The following is a 20923-nucleotide window of genomic DNA, read 5'->3' on the forward strand; positions in this document are numbered from 1 at the left end:
CAATTTCTGTCATAACAAAACTATACATAGTTGTAGACATGCTGGGAATTTCCCACTAAGTATTGTGTAGGCATGAAGGAAAAGAGAAGGAACAATGCATTTGATAGTTCATAAATAATGATTTCAGGTATTTTCAGAAATAATGGCTTCAGATACTTTTACAGTTCAGAGAACAAGTAAAGAAAGAAACCAAACAGAATGCTTATCACATGGAAATGTTAGTAGTTAATAAGTACCCATGTTTCCAAGTGACTAAATGTATCAGAATTAATGTCACACTGGTTTGCAGAATTGCTTATGTGTTTATTGCTAATTATGTTGCTTAACAGCCACCAGCAGAACAAGTCCACTTGTTACCTATCTACTGGAGAGTTGACTATTAATAACTCACAGCAAACTTTCCCATCTACAATAAGGAGACCATGTCAAATTAATAAAAACTCTTAAGGACATAAGGAAAATGAGAGATTTCACAATAGCTTAGTTTTTCATTTGCTCTTTACAAAATACCCAGGTAAGTTTGTGCTGTAAGATAAATAAATGTCTCCACTTAGTTCTGTAATGGGTAAATAATACGAATCCACTCTGATAACTACTTTTCTTAATACTAAAACCTGTCTGTGCATATTTAAACAGCACACACTTTTTTTGTAACATTTTCATTACTTCATTTCAAGATAGCCAACCACTCAAGCAGTTTTTTAGTACTCACTGTTCCCCTACCCTTGATTACTCTGAATGTAATATGAACACTATGTTTACAGTGTTTGTGTTCTAAAAATAAAAAAAATAAAGTCTATTTAATCTCACTATCAAGTATATTATGATTTTCTCCTTACTACCTAATTCTGTAATTTAATATTTTTGCAACTAGGTATGCAGAATCATGCTGACAATCAGACATTACTGATGGTAGACATTTTATATTAAAAGGACTGGGTTTCCAGTAGAAGTCTAACATCTCACTACCCTTCCCCTTACCCTGTAATGAGGTGAAAAGCATAGATGATGTATTATTCTTGACAGAACACTATGACCCTTACTTTAAGGTCACTATGCTCTCAGGTTTTGTGTAGAAAAACAAGCAATGCACACCTTAAGGGGGGTGTATACAACATAAAGAAACAAAGCAGCAAAGCAGAAGTAACACATCTCAGTTTTAATAAACTCTTTGATCCTACCTCAGAAAATATTACCTGGAAAATAAATTCACCCTTTTCTGCATGTAATCACTGCACTGCAGACTGAAAGCTGACTGAAACAATGAAGACCACAATAATTTATCAATACAGCTGAACAAGGAATCTGTGATAATCAGCCTGGGAAAATTACAAATTCACTCATAATAAATAAAAGAGTTGAGTACTTGTTTATTCCAGGACCTGATCCAGCTACCTGCTATCCTATTAGGTTTAAGATTAGAAAGGGGATAGATTAATGTCTCAAGTTATGAGGTTATAATACTCAAAGACAATTAACACTTTCACAGAGAATGACAAATATGGTACTATGAAAAGCATGTTTTTATTGATACTTTCCTTCTAAAGATTAAGAAAGAGGAAATAGCCCACATAGGGAAATAAATTTCTGAAGCTATTTGTTGCTAGTCTATAAATTACTTACAACAGACTTACAATTTCTTTTAAAACATTTCAGGAGTTTGAAATTGTTTTGAATTTAGGGTTGAGAAATGGAACTGTAGTCTGTGTAATAAAATATTACACTCTTACCTATATGGTTGCCACTCAGTGACATTCAATGTGTATTCTCTAAGAAGTAAGTTTAATTTAATTAATATAGTAATTTTTGGAACCTTATCATTAATATCCTGTAAAATCATAGTATTTCTCATGTTAATTAAGCAAAATAGCAGCTCTGCATTTAACTCAAGGCCAGCATTAAGAAACTAAGTATCAGAGGTAAAGGAACAAAAATATATCCATCTTAAGTTCTAAATGGCAGAAATCACAAAATGCACAAAAATCTTGACCTATACAGGCCATAAACACAAGAAGAGATTTAAAGTACTGCCGATTCCGATTCATTTAAACTGCTCAAGGATGTCTCTAAGTATTTAATTTGTTCCAAGAATTGGAAATTTGTGTATGGACATTTCTCACAGAATCACAGAATTCCAGGATGGGAAGGACCTCAAGGACTATCCAGTTCAACCTTCCTTGGCAAAAGCACAGACTTGACAAGATGACCCAGCACCTTGTCCAGCCGAATCTTAAAAGTGTTCAACAGTGGGGAGTCCCCCACTTCTCTTGATAGATAATGCCAATGGGTAATTTTTCTCATTGTGAAATATTTTCCTCTTGAGTCCAATTAGAATCTCCCCAGGAGTAACTTATCCCTTGCCTTTTCCATGTGACTGCTTGTAAAAAGGGAGTTTCCATCTTCTTTGCAGTCATCCTCTAAATAGTGGAACACAGTGATAAGGTGTCCCCTAGGCCTTCTTTTCTTAAGGCTGGACAAACCCAGTTAAAGAATCAGAGAACCACAGAATCATTTAGGTTGGAAAAGACATCCAAGACCATTGAGTCCAAACTTTGATGCATCACCACCTTGTCAACTAGAGCACCAAGTGCCACATCCAGACTGTCTTTAAACACCTCCAGGGATGGTGACTATCACCTCTCTGGGCAGCCCATTCCAAAGTTTAACAACCCTATCTGCGAAGAATTTCCTCCTGATGTCCAAGCTGAAATTCCCGTGGCACAGGTTGAGGCCATGTCCTCTCATCCTGTTGCACATTCCCTGGGAGAAGATGCCGACCCCCATCTTGCTACAGTCTCCTTTCAGGGAGTTGTAGAGAGTGAGAAGGTCCCTCCTGAACCTCCTTTTCTCCAGGCTAAACAACCCTGGGTCCCTCAGCTGCTCCTTACAGAATTTATGTTCAAGACCCTTCCCCCACTCCGTTGGCCTTCTCTGGACATGCTCCAGCACCTCAGTGTCCTTCTTGAAGTGAGGGACCCAGAACTAGAGATGACTCGAGAGGGACTCGAGATGTGGCCTCACCAGTGCCGAGTACAGAAGGACAATCACTGCCCTAATCCTGGTTGCAACGCTATTCTTGGTATAAACCAGGATGCCATTGGCCTTCTTGGGCACCTGGGCACACTGCTGGGTCATGTTTAGCCTTTCCTCATATGACAGGCTTCACAGCCCTTTGATCACTTTGGAAAATTATCCAAGCCCTGCAGGACTCCATATATGAATCATACTGAGTTGATCAGCACATCAAGTCATGAGTAGGAAACATTGCTCATGTGATACAACAAAGGAATAATAAGAAATGGCAGATGAGCAAAAGGAAGAAGGGTAGCAATAACCATAGAAAGATTGTTATGATTAACAGTCTACCTTGAGATTTTATTTGTAGTTTGAATTTTAAATCTTCATTTACTAATAGTATAATTTCACTCCAGTTTTCTTCATTTTTGGTCTACATTTGTCTTTTCTTCTTCGTTCAGTATTAAGCACTCAATTTCAGCCTGCATAAAACAATTAGCTTCCTAATCTCCCCAGAACTCTTGACATCACTAAGAGCACCTGAAATAGTACACTTAACCTGAGGCAGCTGACAAAAAAAAAATAGAGATGCCACAGTCACAGCTCCACTCAATATTTCCTTTTTTCCATTGCCCAGCTGTTCTCTTCTACTTTCTATTTGCTGACAGATTACTTCTTTCCAGAAGATGGTGTAGGTGGGGATATCAGTGCAGAGATCTGATGAGATGCCATGTCCCTCTAAGAACTAGAGAAACTAGACTGCACTGACTTCTCAAATAATGGGAGAGAGCTTTGATTAGGTATACTTAGGAGAAGACTAAGCAACACAACAAACTAGCTAGATAAAACAATCTAGCATTAAATATAAAGAGAATATTTACGCTTGCTTTGTAATAGCTGAGAAAAAAGGTGATCGAAAAAGGTGATGAGAAAGATGAAGATTTTACTCTATTCATACCTGATAGTAATAAAGTAAAAGTCAGAGCACCTTCATCCTCAGGTTTTGTAGGAGGACATAACATCTTGATAAGAGGATACACTAATGAGGACCTACCATCTCATCAATATGGCTGCTAAAAGTGTCCAAATTTTCCTGTTTCTAGTACCTACACCCAGAGAAAAATGTATATATTAAACAACCCTGTTAAAAAACTAGCATCCATAAATGCACACAAAATGTAGAATGGAGTCAAGCCTGCTGGCGACTTTTCCTATGTAGCATTACTATGCAGAAACAATGCTGAAGCAAAAGGACTAGACAATGATAGTGAGCCATCTCACACTCTTCTGCTTGTTCAAACTGCTGCCTGTGATGTTGAAACACATGGGGTTTAGTTGTTGGTGTTATGCAGGGTATCATAAATGAAAATTCAGGTCAGATAATCATCAAACTCTCAGCTGTGTAAAATTCACAGCCAGGAATTAATTTTTATCTGTATTAATTTATGCCCATTAGAATTATAGAATGGTTTGGATTGGAAGGGATCTAAAGATCATCTAGTCTAAGCCCCTTGCCTTGGGCAGCTATATATTTTAAAGATCAAATTGATCAAACCTTGCATGTTCTCCCAAATTTTAAAAGGCAGGCACTACATCTTTTCCTGAGTCTTCATTCTTACTCTGTATTTTCCACAGCCTACTCTGGATCTCTGCCTCCTTGGCTTTCTCCTCTTCCAATGCTGGGCAAACAATGCTTTAGGTTCTGCCTTTGTAGTAGTACTGTTTCTCTACTGCACTGCTACTCCAGCTTTAAAACACCACTTCAATCTGAGAAGGATCCAAAGACATGTTCTCCTTTTGTCCCTCTCCCCTCAGCCCAGTGGCACCAACGTGCTTGTCAGCTCCATTTCTTTTTTTTTACTGAGAGGTGGCACTGACTGACCATGTAAGAATGACACAATGGCCGTGTGTGCAGAACACTCCAGCTCCATGGAGCTTGCATTCAGCTTACAGCAGCTGGAAACACAGAACTGTGCAAACTATAAGTCGGAAAACTATATATATGTTTTAAATTATGAATGAATGCTGATCAGCAAGATAAGGAAATGATGTACAGTATATAGTGCCAGCTCTTCCTTCAGGGATAAAAAAACAATACTTAAATGTGGGGGAGGGAACGCAGGGGAGAGGGGGAGAGAGGCAGACAGATAGACAGAGGGCTTTGATGTGCTAAAATAGATTATATTGGAAATAAAGCAGCTTTTTGTCCTTCCCTTTTAATTTTTTTTTAACTCCCTTTAGGAACATATTCTTTCTATCATTTTTATATAGCCATTTTTTATAGTGTAAGCCATGTATTTTCAAGCTTCGTGCTGATCCAAAATATGAATAAAATACAAGGAAAAATAAACATAATTCCCGCCTGTTAGCACAGCAAAACTTGCTGTGTGACTACCTGATCATACACCATTTTCTCCCTGTGGGTATTCAAATGCACAGTGCTCAATTTCATTTCATGATATGCAAAAAAAGCCCAAATCTGTTAGAGAAAGAACTAATACAAAGATGGGATTTCCAAGCATCTGGTATGCAAAGTCTGTAGTATTGGTGCAACCACTGCCTGGCCCTCTCTTGTGGAACAGAAGGATACAATTTTGACATGTACTCAAAGCAATGATGGACAGCATAATAGAAAAGAGAAAGGGACCGTACTGATTCCTGATTTTAGTGTCAATTTGAATCTGCTTCTTTATTTTTTACCTAAATCAAATTATCTGATCCAAAATTATTAATAAATATACACCAAAGACATAACTCCTTTCCTTTCAAGAAAATGAGTGTAAGGGTACACAGAGATTCCTACAGAAAGGTATTTTTGTTTCAGGGTTTTCAGACTCACTAAAGAAAAATTCTAAGAAATTATAAAACATTAGGTAATTCTTCCAAAAATAACATTTGAATGTGGTTCTTTCCTTTACATTATCAAAGTAATGTTGTTTAACCTCGACAGACTGAAGATAGTGTACTTGACTGCCTACTTTTACAAATCCACTTGAAAAACAGCTCACCTCCCAGGACCATACCAGCTTGACAGCACTTCCTCAAGCGACATGCTGGGCAGTTCTTCCTACGGATTTTATCGACTATGCAGTCATTTCTTCCAGCACATAAATAGTTGTGCTGCCCTGTAGGCAAGAGAAAAACAGGATGAATACTACATTTTCTAACATGACAAAATTATTTCTGTGTCTAAATGTTTCAAAAATAACTGAAGATTCAAAAAAGTGTACTTGAACCATAAAATGAAAACTCTTTCATTTTACTCTACCTTTTGACTAATCATGTTATTATTTGAATATAATGTTTTATTTGGCCTGTTTAAGGGTGAAACTCCCCATCATGAAATTCCAAAATAACTAGCAGGCAGCATGAACTGCTTAAATTATTGTACTTACAATATTTCTTAAGTAAATCAAGCATGAGGACAGACCATTTGTTTCTTTAAAACTTCTTTTTCTTTGAAGTTATTGATCCTGTTTTCAAAGAACATAAGTAAATTGTGCTTGGATTGATGTAGAGTTTCTGACAGAAAAACAGAATGAAGAAGTTGGGGCAGTGCAAAAAAAAAAAGTCCCTTAAGCAGAGTAAATGACCTCTGATGGAGAAGCAGCTCTATACTAACCCTGCTGAAATACCAGCAGACCAGGTGCAGCCAACAGAGCCAAAAAGAACAAATAGAAGGAGGCTGTAACTCTGTGGTTTAGGTTATCCTAGTTTATTGTTTAATTCTGAATGACTTTGTTAGAAAGAACCTGGCATTACTATATTGAAATGGAATCATTTCAATGAAATTAGCTTTCAGCAAAGCAAAAGATTAAATGGAATATTGTGGATATGGACCTCCAAATATAACAGAATTCAGTACCAAACCTTTTAAATTTTCAGACTTCTAGACCTAGAAAAGAGTTAGCACTGAACCATGCAAAACAATGCATTTGTTTCTGTGCTTTTAAAAGATAAATAATTTACTTTTAACCATAACATTAAAAACAACCTGTTTGTTTTTAGTGAAAGAAACCAAATTGTCTGAAATTCATTTTCATAATGATTTCTTCTTTTTTTTTTTTAGAAAACTACAGGTAAAAAAACCAGTTGCCTCACACATTGCCTGGCAACAAAAAAGTCCTTAATAATGTTTTAATCAGAAGAAATTCTCATTTACTTTCTCCCACTAATTCTAATCCTGGACTCCCTCTTACAGGAAACATTACCACAAGTAGACAAATGAATAAAAATCTGTCTTGCTATTGGCAGCAGACCAGTAAGCAAAACACTTATTTTGAACAATTCTTCCTTGGGATTACTTGTAGATTTTCCTCATCTTTCTTTGCCTTTATAAGCTACAAAAAGCATTCAGTCTTTTTATAAGTGACAACAATTTTAAAACTCCATTAGTTTAATTAAAATCCATGAAGATTATCTCAGCTCTTTGGCGTTCTAGGGCTTTTATGCACACCTAATTTACGAAGGAATGCTTAAGTATAGTTAAAGTTTTGTTTGTTCTTGTCTTGTTTTGGGGTTTTTCTTTGGTTCCCTGAAAGAGGATTTCTTCTGGACCTCTCTTCCAGGGAATCGGTTAAGTCTACACAAGATGATCTGAATCCATATAAACCTTGTCCTGCTTATTAAAAATCTAAGACTGAACAACACTTTCACATTTACAAAACAAATCGTAATTGAATCACAGTTATGAAAACTACACTTCCATGTTCATATGTTCTGAAGTTTCAGATTAGACAGGATTGAATAGTCTCTCTACCCAGTGTATACCAGGCCAGAAATGAAATCTGTTACTAGAATTTGGGCACAGTAATATTTGTTTAAAAGCCAAAACACTGCCAACCCAACCCTCCCAAGGGATTATGGTGACAAAAACTCAGGCGCTTCTTGATGCTTAGTGTTAACAACTTTGTTGTTTTCAAGACTATTAAGAAACCACAGTCATATCCTGCCCTTGACTTACACCTTCATGTGAGTTTTCTGCTCCACTCATCTCTATCCCACATTTCCCTGACACCTTCTGTCCCAAGGTGTATTCCACTCATTTTGATTCAGCTGCAACTTATTTGGAAAACATGTAAGCTTCAATTATTTGCTATTTCTCTGTTTCATCTGCAAAGGATTTTTATTATTATCATGGTCACCTGAGTGGATCTCATAGCAGTTGATTAATCTGAGTAAATGTTCCCATTTGAAATCACTTCTACCATTGTGCAAAGCTGGATTCTGAGAAACTGTTACTTGCTTGGCATTAATACTTTAGGGACAGCAGCCATCTGAAGGAGAGACTGTGTAATAAACAAACACATGCCATATATTTGCCTAATTTCAAAATGATAGGAAAATATTTAGTTAGATGAAGATGTCTGGAAGGTTTTTCTGGGATGATAAAATAATTATTTGAAAATATATTTGCTACAGTTCCATCTTCAGGATCATTTAGATTTGAACTAATTGTCTTCAATATGGGAGCATTGCAGTTATACCAAATGCATGTACTAATGAAGTACCCAAAACCCCCTGTCAAGATAAAATCACCATTCAATTGGTAACTTCATGTTCAGTATCTTTTCTATGACTACTATCATTATAACCAGGAAAACAAAAAACAAAACAAACAACTACATACTCAGAAAAAAAACAGGGTAGTAGTAGTATAATCACTAGAGCACAAGTTTGAAAGTAAAGGTTGGTATTAGCATTTCTTACAAAAATATGAACCTAGGAACTTTCTGGCAATTGCCTCATCTTCAGAAAGCTTCATCCAATGTTAAGTTTCTTATGCATGCTTACTTTTCACTATTTTTTGAAAGTGCACATTGAGGGTCACTCTTGATATACTGGGTCATAACCAGCTTGATTTAGAAAATACAGAGGTGATTTCATCTGTCGCTTAAATGTTCCAGATTCTTACATTTTTCTTAACTTCCATCAAAATCCATTTGTGTTAGCAAAGGTGCAAGTTCTAATGTAGGCAGGCAAACACAATTTTAAGTCCTGTAATGACTACTGCTATACTGGGAGGTTTTTAATCCAAATAGTGCTGGAAGTAGCACATACAATATCTTTACAAACTGCACTACTAACTTAGCTTACTGACATGTTGTAAGCCCCTTACAATCACTCCAGTAAACTCATGAGCTGCAGAGACTTTGCAGATGTACAAAACATGGAAAACATAAAGCTTTATCTGCACCTGGTGTATCAGATGAAGCAATCAGTTATTTGGGTAAGTGCATCTGTGCTGAACTGCTGCCACCCTGCACAGAAGCAAAGCACTTGTTTGCAAACTCTCAGTTCCTTCTATCTGCAAAGAGTACTATCTCCACTCTTTTTTTCTCCCTCCCAAATGTGATTCTGCCTCTTTGTACCTCTCTTAACTGCCACTGCTTTTGTATAAAACCATCAACCTCTGGAGGACTGTTCTTTGCAGAATACATGGTGTTTTATTTAGCCTAGTTTTAGATTTCTGTCTAAAGCTTGCAGATATCTATTGCATCTCTTTGCAAATTATTTAACTGCCAAATGTCTCCCAATATCAACTTTTTGCTTCCTGAAGGCTAGCCTCAAGGTTTTGATCAATAATTTTCTAACAGTATGTTTTACCTCTTCAAAAGTACCAATTAAATAAAAAAAAAACCAAAACAACACAAAACCCACAATGGAAGCTGACAATAAACATGGGTTTGAAATTTAAAAAATGGAAAATAATTTCATCTGTATACCTAACTAAACATAATGGTGCAGATGTAGCTTTTGAGTAAAAATCTGACTTCTGGAAGCTAAGACAATAGACTAGGCTAGTCCTTAGCTTGTGGAAAACCTGACTTGTCAGAGCAAATACAGGGTAATTCTTACCCTGAACATGCTCTGACAAGACAGGTTTTCCACAGCTAGGCAAACAGTCTGGCCTAGTTCATCCTTGGTAAAATGGGAAATACAACTATATCGACTTTAGCCCAGATCTAAATGTAACACTCTTCTATTTACACTGTTTCAATGTGCAAAACAGCAAATATGGGTCGAATTTATGTCTCAGGATGTGGTTTTATGAGATTTGGTCTTGGAGAACTAGGAATCTATACTACACAGTCTCCATGTCCCTGTATGCCATTCCATGCTATTAGTCTCCAAGATTCCACACACCTCAAATAATGTTGTTGGGGTTTTTTAATTTAATATCAATTTTATTTCTGTGTTAATATTTTCTCTAAACATAAAGTCCCTGAAGTGAGACTTCTGACTCTACTTACCCAAAATCCACATCCCCCATGGACTTTACCATGCATAATCTTTTGATAAAGATTTACATTTCCCTCTTTGCCCATGGAAGTAAAATTCTCATTTTCCAATCCTAAGTAGGTGTCGGGACTTCTACTCTGTTGCCTATATTGGTATAAAGAAAGACCTGCTATTGATGCAAGTCTGCTCCACAGCAGAGAATTAAGGATTCAATGGACCAAAGAGGACAAAGAGTGGAAAGCAGAGGAACTTGTGAATATATTCCATCCTGGAATCTAACTGAAATAATGTGGAATTTCTTTCTTCATAATAATATATTTCATACTGAAAGAAATAAAAATGATTGTTTATAACACTTTTGACTGATTCTTTCCTCCTCTTGTATACTGATCTCAAAATCTTCCTGCCTTTTGCTGTGAATCCTGCAATACTATTGTCTTTTTCCTTCCAAAATCACTTCTCCGAAGAGAAACCTCTGAAGAGAGAACACTTTTTAAATGATATCTACAAAACAGAACAATTAAATGTAGCTATCTTGTTTTCATTCATTTCTAGAGTGAAAAATTACAATCCTGTTTTTTAATCTTTTTACATTTCTCTGTCTGTTCCACCATTTTGACCAAGAAAGAGAAAACAAAACAAGCCCAAAACCACAGAAAAACAAAATGAAACAAGATTAAGTCATAATTCATGGAAACTATAATGAGCTGCAAAATTAGGAATACTGTTTCATATTGATTTTCAGTTGGTTTGCCTAGACTGTTTATCACTGCAATGCCTTGAAATGAATAAAATCTTGGAGTCTAAATATGGGAACAGACAACAGTAAAAATTTTCCACAGCTAATACCCTTTCAGGAAGATATGGTAGCTTCTATAAGTCACTATTTCCAGTTCTTTTTATGGCATTGTGTCACAATTGTTCCTTGGTCATAATTTCTAAGAAATTAACTCCATCAGTGACATAAATATGTAAAATGATGGAAGTGTCAGCATTTTTGTCAATAGGGGGTCTATTTCTTACAAATACGAAACATGGGATTTGGACACAAAACCTACTTGAAAAACACACCAACTATTTCAGAGGTATACAGAACTATGGTATCAGTTGTTCTGCTTTTGAGCCCTGAGTGTTATGTTCTTCTATCAAGATGAGACTCTTTATATTTGCATTTCAGTCATCCTATCACTCTAATTTTAATGGAATTATCACACATTGCCATGTTGAGTTTTTCCGTATATATTTTCCTTATATTCCTTGACTTGTCCTACAACTGAACGAGTGGGACAGGATCATGCACTATGAGCAATACAGATGGAAAACCACAGAAACATTAATAGCAGAAAAAAGCAATGTGCAAAAAACCCAAGTATTGCTGCCTCTTGCTTGAAACACCCTAGATTAATTTGATGCTATTTGATTAATTAGATTCTAAATTGTAGACACCTATCAAAACACTCCTAGTGGTACATCATGACTACTGTGGAACAAATACAGCGATGGACACCATCAACCCCAAATCTACTTTTAGCAGAGGACAGTTTTACTATAAATACTTACACTTTATATACTTACATCAAAAAATTTATGAATATTCTAATACTTCAACTGAGTATGATTTTTATATGTGAAATAATATAATAACATCTATAATACCTTATATATAATACTTAAGCAATATGAAATTAGTATTTCATATGCTTATTATATTTCTTTCATATACTACAGAACTGAATTAGGTACCTTGGTGATATGGCTAGGACTCATATCACCAAATGCAAACAGAGTACATGGTCATCTGATACTCCTTTACACTCAGTGCTGAGAAAGAGTTAGTTAGAATACTGTCATTTTCATCACAAGTACATATTAGAAATGTCAGTGAATTTCTTCCTAAAATTTCTTGTTTCTCTCCATTCACTGTAAAATGAACTTCAGATGAGTCCAGGTTACTCACATTGTGCATTTGGGAAGTTAGAACAGAGTATTAGCAACCCTGAGCAGGTAGTTGGTGGTGCTCTTCAAAGCATGCAATTTTACACTACCTGAAATAGCTTCTAATCCACCTGAAAAGATGTTTAAGATAATATACAATACTGCTTCTAAAATACTATGTAGAAGTTAAACCAGAAATTTTAATGGTTGACATTTCTGCAGCTATTCTAAGCCATGTCTATTAGGAAAACAGTGGTAAAGTCACTATTAGAGCAGTAGGAAGCCCAGCATTAGCACAAGAGCCAAAGCACTTCACCATTGTGCCTCATATAAATCAGTCCATCAAATTGCTGCTAGTCAAATTGCTGGACAACAAATACTTTTGAAGTGTGATGAAGATACATAATTATGTATTGATGCAGATTTTCTTCTTTCCATTTTCATGATGTAAATTCTTTGAACTCACAAAAGTGACATTTTCCGTTTGTATTTTAGGCTCCTTAATAAAGCAATTTTGTACATTTCAATTTGAAAAATCACTTAGATTTCTGTACTTTAACACATTTTGGCCATGTGCAAAATAGAAGAACTTCAACAACATCAAATCTGTTCTATTGAGTGAAAAGCATTTTTATCTCTCAACCTGCCATGTCTATGCTTTGTGTGTTTGCATGTTTTCTACTTCATGAAAATTTCATCACCATCAGGTTTACAGTACATGCTGTACCAAATGCTGATCCCAAGATCCAGACTGGAATGTTGGATTAAAAATGAGAAAACCCTTCAGAGTTAGGAGAAAAAGGAACTTTTAACACCAGCTTCATCAACTTTACTGCTGAAAGGGTCTCTACAGTATTGTATTTCTCTCTGTTTTCAAAGAGCATTTTCTACTAGTGGTTGGCAGTTCTTTAAATACTTGGCATGCTGTACCATTTTATATTCTTTAGCTTTGGAAAAGCACAGCTGTTTAGACCAGCAATTTTCCTTATGCATAGTATTTCACTCTGTACATAGTGAATCACACTCCCATCACAAAACTAGCATAACACTGATAAGGTCAGATAAACTTTATCAGAAAGTTTGGTTGAATTCATGATCAACCTTCTTACTGTGTAGGTGTAGCTCATCATCAATTACTGCACAGAACCCCTCCATATACAGAGAGTGAAAAAATCTCACGGAAATCCAACTTTCTGCCAGTTTACCAAATTCAGGAGTCAGAGAGAAGAAAAGTTCACACTTGGTCAGCTAAATATTGAGCTTGTTCTCTGATGTCATTGATGCAACAGAGTTGCTACCCTGACCTTAAAGCACATATCAACACTAGACAAATTCTATACAATCATTTGATCAAGTTTGTAACACATTGTCAGGTATTTAAAAAAACCAAGAGTCAGTTTCTGACTGATCTGCTGTAATATCATGTATTCATGTTGTTCTCAAACTCTTCGGGTTTGGGTTACTGCTTTCCTTACATATCAATAATATAAACAAAGTGCATACATAAATACAGAACAAAAATAAGAAGTGAGAGTTTATGATAGGAAAAACAGCATTCAAATTGTTTTTCAGGACTTAGGTAATTTAAACTTTTCATTAGTAAAACCACTGCAAAGGAGACACTTCCAGCAAGAAGGCAAAAATGCAGATGAACAAGAAATCCTGTGTTAGCAACAGTGTAACTCCAGAATCCCAACTCTTAACACTGGGTTCCTGTTCACGGACAGATATTTTACCTTGGTGTTCCACAAGCATTTTGATCATAGCTGCCCTGCATGGTTTTGCATGAAGGAATCTTTATACGACATCACTAATGACTGTTTGGCAATTTAGTCCAAGAAAAGTAAAAGTTGATATCGTGATCTTCATTCTCCTCATGCCCTGTTAGAAATATTCTCCTCTATGTTTGTAATCATGAATGAGATATATTGGTAGCACTTAAATGATGCCTGATCACCAGCGGCAAATTACTTTTCAAATACAGTAATTCTACATATTTGAAAGCATTTTGAATATTATTTCTGAAATTTTTTGATTTCTATCTCCAAAATGCTCATCACTCTCCGCTCACTGACAGGAACAGCAGTACCCCATCAGCACATATAAATATAAATATAAGAATATAAATAGCAGTACCTTTCATTTTTTTCATTATACTCAAAGGAGATCTTTAAAGCATTTTTTAAAAGCCTCGTAATTTCTTTGTACATTAAGTGAATCTACAGACTAGTGGTTATTTGTAAGGGTCCAACAGAAAACCTCTCAATGCAAATAAATGTTTCCTAGGAAAAAACAACCCAGTATCTTTGTCTCTTTTCTCCTCCTCACTTGCAGTAGTAACTTTTTAAAATATCTGCTATACTAGAGGTTCCCAAAGAAAGGACTTGTATTTTTGTTTAACCTACTTCAAGATTTTGACTTAAGAAAAATACGTTTATTGTATTAGCACCAACCTTTTCTTCATATATATAGCCACATATGGGGAACCAAGAACCCAAAAGACAGAAAATACCTACAAAATCATATATATTTTAGAATTTAGTGCCAAGAAACGTTTTAAGTAATCTTTGTGATCCTCACACAACTCTGACCCCTTGTTAAGTTGTATGTGTATGTAGTAGTTACATTCAAATGTATGATTAATTCATAATTAGTATATACAGTTTTAAATGATGGTTCAGTCTGAGTATTTTAAATAATCTGTTTTTATTTCAAAAAAATTAGATATGGGAAAAAAAAGAGTTTTCTGGATAATATAGCAGCCCATTTTATTCAAATGGAAGTACTTAACCAATAAAGTATTATCCTCACACCAGGGAAGGTAAAATAAATGGTGTCTGAATAGAACAATTTCTGTGAAAAAAAAAATTACAAAAAATACATAGGCTGTTTGATTTCAAACAGCAAATGCATCTCAGATTACAGAAATAATTAAAATAGAAAATAGACATTTTCCAGCAAATGTAATGTCACTGTATTAAGTACTTTTTTATCTATGCACAAAACCTTGTAACATACAAAAAACTATCACAAGACAGAGAAAATCCATGAAATACCCAGCTATTTCCAAACATGTTCTAATTTCTCATGAAGATCAGTACTGTATGGAAATGATATGAAAAGTAGAGTTTTGACCAGGAATTTTTACTCACAAAATGTAACATCTTATTTGCATGAATTATTATTAAAATACATGTCTGTAGTAACACTAAAAATTTAAAAAGGTAAATACTGCCTTTACACTCTGAGAAGTGATGGGCAGGGAGACATTTCATGGAAGAAATATGTCTCAAATTTATGCAGTTGCCAGTGTGAATTTTAAACCGTATTTTCTATTGCATTTAAATTTCTCCTGTTTCTTCCTACACAGGAGCAATTTCCCACCATTATTTCTGATATGAAATTTTTTAAAAAGTACTTAAAGTTCATATAAAATCAAGTATCTGTCAATAAATGGGATTGTTTCCGTACTGGTAATTCTATAGTGTACTGTAATGAAAGTAAGAAGTCCATCGGTCCATCTCTAAGGAACCCCCTGTAGTCTTGCACTTTCTACACAAAAACAAGTTTAACAGTATTTGGTTATTTTGCCAATGCCCACAGTGCTCGTGCCTGACATTCCTTTCTATCAGGTTAAATAACCTGTATCTTTTCTGATTACAGTCAGGTTTCTGATGTAGTTGTACATTCTTTGAAAATCCTTACTAAAAAACTCGAACACACTTCCCCACCACACTCTCAATCTGTAGAATCATTTAAAAATTAAAATTATGAAGTTGCTATTTAAAACATAAGAGTTTTGTTTATGTAATGGCATTGACCTCTCATTTGTCTCCATATACTTCTGTATTCTCAACTTGGTAAGACTCTGCAAATACAGACTTTGAATAATCTGTGAAAAAACTTCAAGATGTTCCTTGTATCAAGTTATATTCCTTCTTAACATTTCTCATTAAAATATTTCTGCTGAACAGTAATAAGTTTTTGAGCAGGTTCACCTACTGCAAAAAGAACTGGGTACTAAATAAAAAAGAGATGACATCTAAAACTGACAGAATCAAATTCAAAGAAAAAATTACAATATTATTATATAGGTAAAAAGCAAAAATAAAATTTATTTTAAAATACAGCACTCATAAATTACACTACACTCGGCATTAAAACTTCATCTCACTGACTTTTAAAAAATATTTGGCTGATTTAGCAAAACATAACAAAAAAATGTGAAGCCAAACCAAGAGATCAGCTAGGAGTCAGAGAAACTGAAAGTAACTTAAGAGCTTTGCAACCTAACACAAATGTTTCTAGTAGTTTTCTCATGAAACCCATTAAATGTGTTAGAGAAAACGTGGCACTGGCTCAAAAATTTACCTAGCCCACCAAGTCCACTTTGCAAATACTTAATGTAAAATAAAGGAAGAACATGAGCATATGCTTAAAGTAGAAAGTAACAGCACTGTGAAACAAAAAATCTAATTATATTATTTTACTAAGCATTTACTTTTCCAATATTCCCCTTTTTTATTTGGAGAGAGATAAAGTCTATAAAGCTGAAAAAACTATGTATCACAACAAGAAAATACATGATGCATTTATTTTTATTTTAAGGAATCTTATCCATTTGAACAATGGTTTTGTTAAATGTACGGGAGAAATTTGAATATCCTAGTTCTAACAGGATCAGATAAAAAATCAAAAAAGGAGACAAAGCCTAAAAAGTAGAAGGATTTGTTTTACTGCTTTATCTGTTGAACTATATAAAATTATCTGCTCTTTTATTCATATTTAAAATTTCAGTAGACAATGCATATAATATAATCCAAAAAGAAAAAATAAACATAGGTATTGCTACTGTTTCAGTAAACTTCCAGCCTGACTTTGCAATTTAACAACTATTTGGAACAAGTCAAATGCATTTATTGTTATTATGACTTGAAAGAGTTCAGTGAAATTTTAAATACTTCCATAACTCCCAGGAAGCCAAAACTCTGCAACTTGAAAGCAAGAAAAATTTCATGACTTCAAAAAGTGAACAAAGCCAAAATAAATTCTTCTCTGCCTAGCATTAGTTCTTACCCACAATATTTTCCTTTGAACACCATTAATACTTTATAAAACAGGTTGTATAATACACCAAAATTTTATTTAATTCTTCCTACCTGGAAAGATTAACTGATAAACTGTAAATAATAAATAGCAAAAAAGTAAAGTAAAACAAATAATACTAGAAAAATCTATTAAGGAAGAACTTTTTCAATATTCACTGTAATATTTAAACAGAGTTGACAAAATAAAAAAAAAATTACTACAGGGATAATATTTATAAAGTTGAGCAATAAATAAGCAGTATGTCCTAGCAGTGTCTAGAAGACATATTTCAGATAATTAGGAACAATGGCATCATATAGTACCTTCCATTGCCCTTTTAAAGAAGACTTTACAACTTCCACAGGTAAGTACTCCATAGTGGCAACCTGAAGCCTCATCACCACAGATGAGACAAATCTTCTGGGGTAGCGATTCAAAACTGAACTGAGAACTTTGGCTGGTTTCTGTATCTGGCCTTGAAAACAAAAAGAATTAAAAGAAATTAAAGATCTAGCTTTGCACAGTTAACTACTTACCTGAATTAATGAGTTTTATATCAAAAACTTCATTTTAAAATTCATAATCAAGATACAGAAGGACAGGAAAAAACTAACGTATGATTGCCTTTCTGCTTAATGGTTTGTCTCTTCTATGGTACTACAAGAAAGGCGTGCAAAAAAGCATAAAGTTATATTTTAATCCATTTAGCGAAAAAAGGTACCATCTAGACATTCTGTTAAAATGTTCACCTTCCTCAGATCAACAACTCTTGTGAGTGAAGTCATAGCGATGACGTTTTACTCCTGCACAGAGATAGAATCAGATAGAGATGGCCATTGAGTTTCAAAGGCCTCTTTCATATGGGAAATATGAAATGTCATTTCAGCTTAAAAAATCTTTACTAATCAGTTTATCACCCCCCCCCATTCATCTGCCGTGTTCTCAGCAGTAACTAAGTCTGATGGGGATATCAATGATATTTCCAATTCGTCTCCAAGAAAAGGCAGACTAATCTAGGTAACAACTGTATTTACTAAGAGAAAGAATTTCCATTGAAACTGTACCATTGTATGCACTTTTTTTGTACCTATTTCTAGGTAATGCACATCTCGGCATCATAGTACTCCATTTCATTCTAGAAAATCAATATACAAGTGTTTCAGTTTCAGTTTTCTTTTTTTTGTGCTTTTTGAGGTTTGGAAATTTTTGGAAAATATTTAGGTATTGATGAATACGGTATCGCTGCCGGTGGGAGCAACCTAGAGAACCTGCACGCCCTCTCTGGAGCCGGGCACCGGCTCGGACATCGGGTGGCCTGAAGTCCCGCAGCGATAACAAACCATTATCTCCTGGAACGTCATCGTGCCCAAAGCCGCGAGGTGCCAGCTGCCGAGCTGACACTGCTGGTCTCACACCGCCCCGGGACACCGCGGCGTGGTCAGGCAGCGCAGGCAATGGGAACGGGGCTGCAGGCACTGCCTTAAAGCCCAAAAACGCCCCCGCCGAGAGAAACGTCGCCCGTCCTTTCCTCGGCATCCCCTTACCATTCTCCCGAGGCGCCCGCCGCGCGGCACGGCCGCCCCTCGGGCAGAGGAGGTGCGGAGCTGTCCGGCCCGCAGCGCGACCCCCCGGTCCCGTCCCTCAGCGAGCCCCCCGCCGACCCCGCCTTACCGCGCGTAGCCGAGGTAGGGCGGGCACAGCTGGGGCAGGCCCTCCTTGAGCACGGCGGCCGGGAAGCCCAGCGGCTGGTGCCCGTTGAGCCCCAGGCCCGGGTAGAGCCCCGGCGGCGCGGCCGAGGTGGAGGGCAGGCTGTCGGGCGGCGCCGCCGCCGGCCCGTAGGCGCTGGCCAGGAGGGTGGGCTCCGCTTTGTAGAGGACGCACTCCAGCGAGGGCTCCTGCCCGGCCCGCGGAGCCTGCGGGTAGTCGTGGCAGCCCGGCGCGGGGGTGGCCCTGCCGCCCCCCGGGTAGCGGGCGGCGAGGCCGAGACCCTCCTCCTTGATCTTCAGAACGGGCTGGACGTCGCCGTAGGCGAAGGGCCCGTCCTTGGCGTCGGGCGGCGGGAAGCCGTAGGCCGGCAGGTCCGGGGCGGGGGGCGAGCAGCGCGGCACCCCGCCGCCCTCGTACTCCGGCCCGTCCAGCAGCTGCCGCGTGCGCGAGGCCAGGAAGGCCGAATTGAGCGGCAGCAGCGGCACGTGCAGGTATTCCTGCCCTGGGTCCCCCGCCCGGGACCCGCCGGGCAGCGCCCCGACACCGGGGGCATCGCCCTTGGGCACCGCGGCGGGACCTTCCGCGCCGCCCCCCGGCCCCGCCGGCCGCGGCTTAGCGACGGGGACCAGAGCATCGCCGGGCGGCCAGAGCGCGGCGGGACGCGGCGGGGGCTGCGAGAGGCCCGGCGCTCCCGGGGCGGCTTCGCCCGCCTTCTGCGAGGGGCTGCTGCTCATCGGGCCGTCGGGCGCTTCCGCCGCCTCGAAGAAGGACCAGGGCGCCGCGACCACGGCGGAGCTGGCATGAGCCGCGGGCGCCAGGAAGGTGTGCAGGACGGTGTCCAGGGAGTCCTTGACCGAGAGGGATCCGCTCCCTGGTTGGTAGGAGAGGGAGTCCCGGCCGTCCTCCTGCCCCAGATGCTGCTGCTGCGGCTCTTCCTCCTCCTCCCCTTCCTCCTCCTCCTCCTCCTCCTCTTCGTCCTCCTCCTCGTCGCTGCTCTTGGGGTAAAGCAGCCCGTCCAGGGAGATGTCGATGGACTCCGCTTCCTCGCGGAAGGGATCTCGGCCGGGCTGACCCTGCAGCAGGACCGCCCCGTCTGTGGCAGGCGGAGGTGCTCTGGGCTCTTTGGCTTTCACCTCGGTCATGCTGGCTTGGGGCAGCGATGGACGCCGGCGAGTCTGCGGCCCGGGGGGCGGTCGGGCAGCAGCAGAGTGCGGGCAGCCAGGCAGCTCTTTACATCCTGGACGTGCCCGCTGCGGCGGTGGCGCGGGTCCTGCTCACATGGTGCTGCTCCCGGGGGGACGGCTCAGCCCTGGCCCCCGCCGCCGGGACGGGGATGACTCGGAGCCAGGGGCGGTGCAGCCTGGAGGCGAAAACGATGGGAGCGTGTGCGGGAGGCGGGCAGGAAAGCAGGGTGCCTGCCAGGCTCCGGCGGCGGCGGACAGGCTGACTCGGCGCTCCGCTCGTCCCCCGACTGCTTCCCACCGCCCGGGCGGGCCGGCCGCCGGCTCCACGCCCCCGTCCCTCCCTCCCCGCCCCTCGTCGCCTCCAGCCCCGTCCCTTAGCGAGGGTCTGCGCTGCGGGGCGCGGGCTCGCCCCTCCCGGTCCCACCGCTCCGCGCTGCCTCTGGGAACCGCGGCTCCTCCAGCGGCACTTCCATCGGCTCCTCCTCCGCTCCTCCTGTCCCCCTCCCATGGTTCGCCGTGCCCGCATCCCTTTCCCATCGCGTCCGCCGCCCTGAGCCTTCGGTCAGCGCTTTTTTTGCTTCTCCTGATCGTCTCCCTGTCTTCTCATCCCTTTCCCCCACTTCTTGTGCCTGTGCTCCGTCCTCTCTCTTTACCATTCCAAGAAGTGCAGCTTTGGACCGAGCAGAGGGCACAAGCCAAGGTTGGGTCGCTGCTTTGGAGAGCAGAGAGCAAGACAAGCTTTACTTATTTGC

General features: G+C 39.1%; 1 protein-coding gene across 1 annotated transcript in view; it reads right to left on the reverse strand.

Moving 5' to 3' along the window:
* PGR (progesterone receptor) overlaps window positions 1-20476 on the reverse strand; it is a 33844-nt gene extending 13368 nt beyond the window's left edge. The window contains exons 1-3 of the mRNA XM_042023758.1: window positions 18952-20476; window positions 17604-17755; window positions 6024-6140 (exon numbers count right to left, since the gene is read on the reverse strand). Coding sequence (XP_041879692.1) covers window positions 6024-6140; window positions 17604-17755; window positions 18952-20129 — 1447 coding nt within the window. The 5' untranslated portion in view covers window positions 20130-20476. The remainder of the gene's footprint in view (window positions 1-6023; window positions 6141-17603; window positions 17756-18951) is intronic.
* Window positions 20477-20923: the final 447 nt, after the last annotated feature.

The sequence above is a fragment of the Corvus kubaryi genome, unplaced genomic scaffold (genome assembly GCF_017639235.1).
Source record: "Corvus kubaryi isolate FWS band 111438036 unplaced genomic scaffold, C.kubaryi_AGA036_p1.0 37256, whole genome shotgun sequence".
Classification (NCBI taxonomy): domain Eukaryota; kingdom Metazoa; phylum Chordata; class Aves; order Passeriformes; family Corvidae; genus Corvus; species Corvus kubaryi.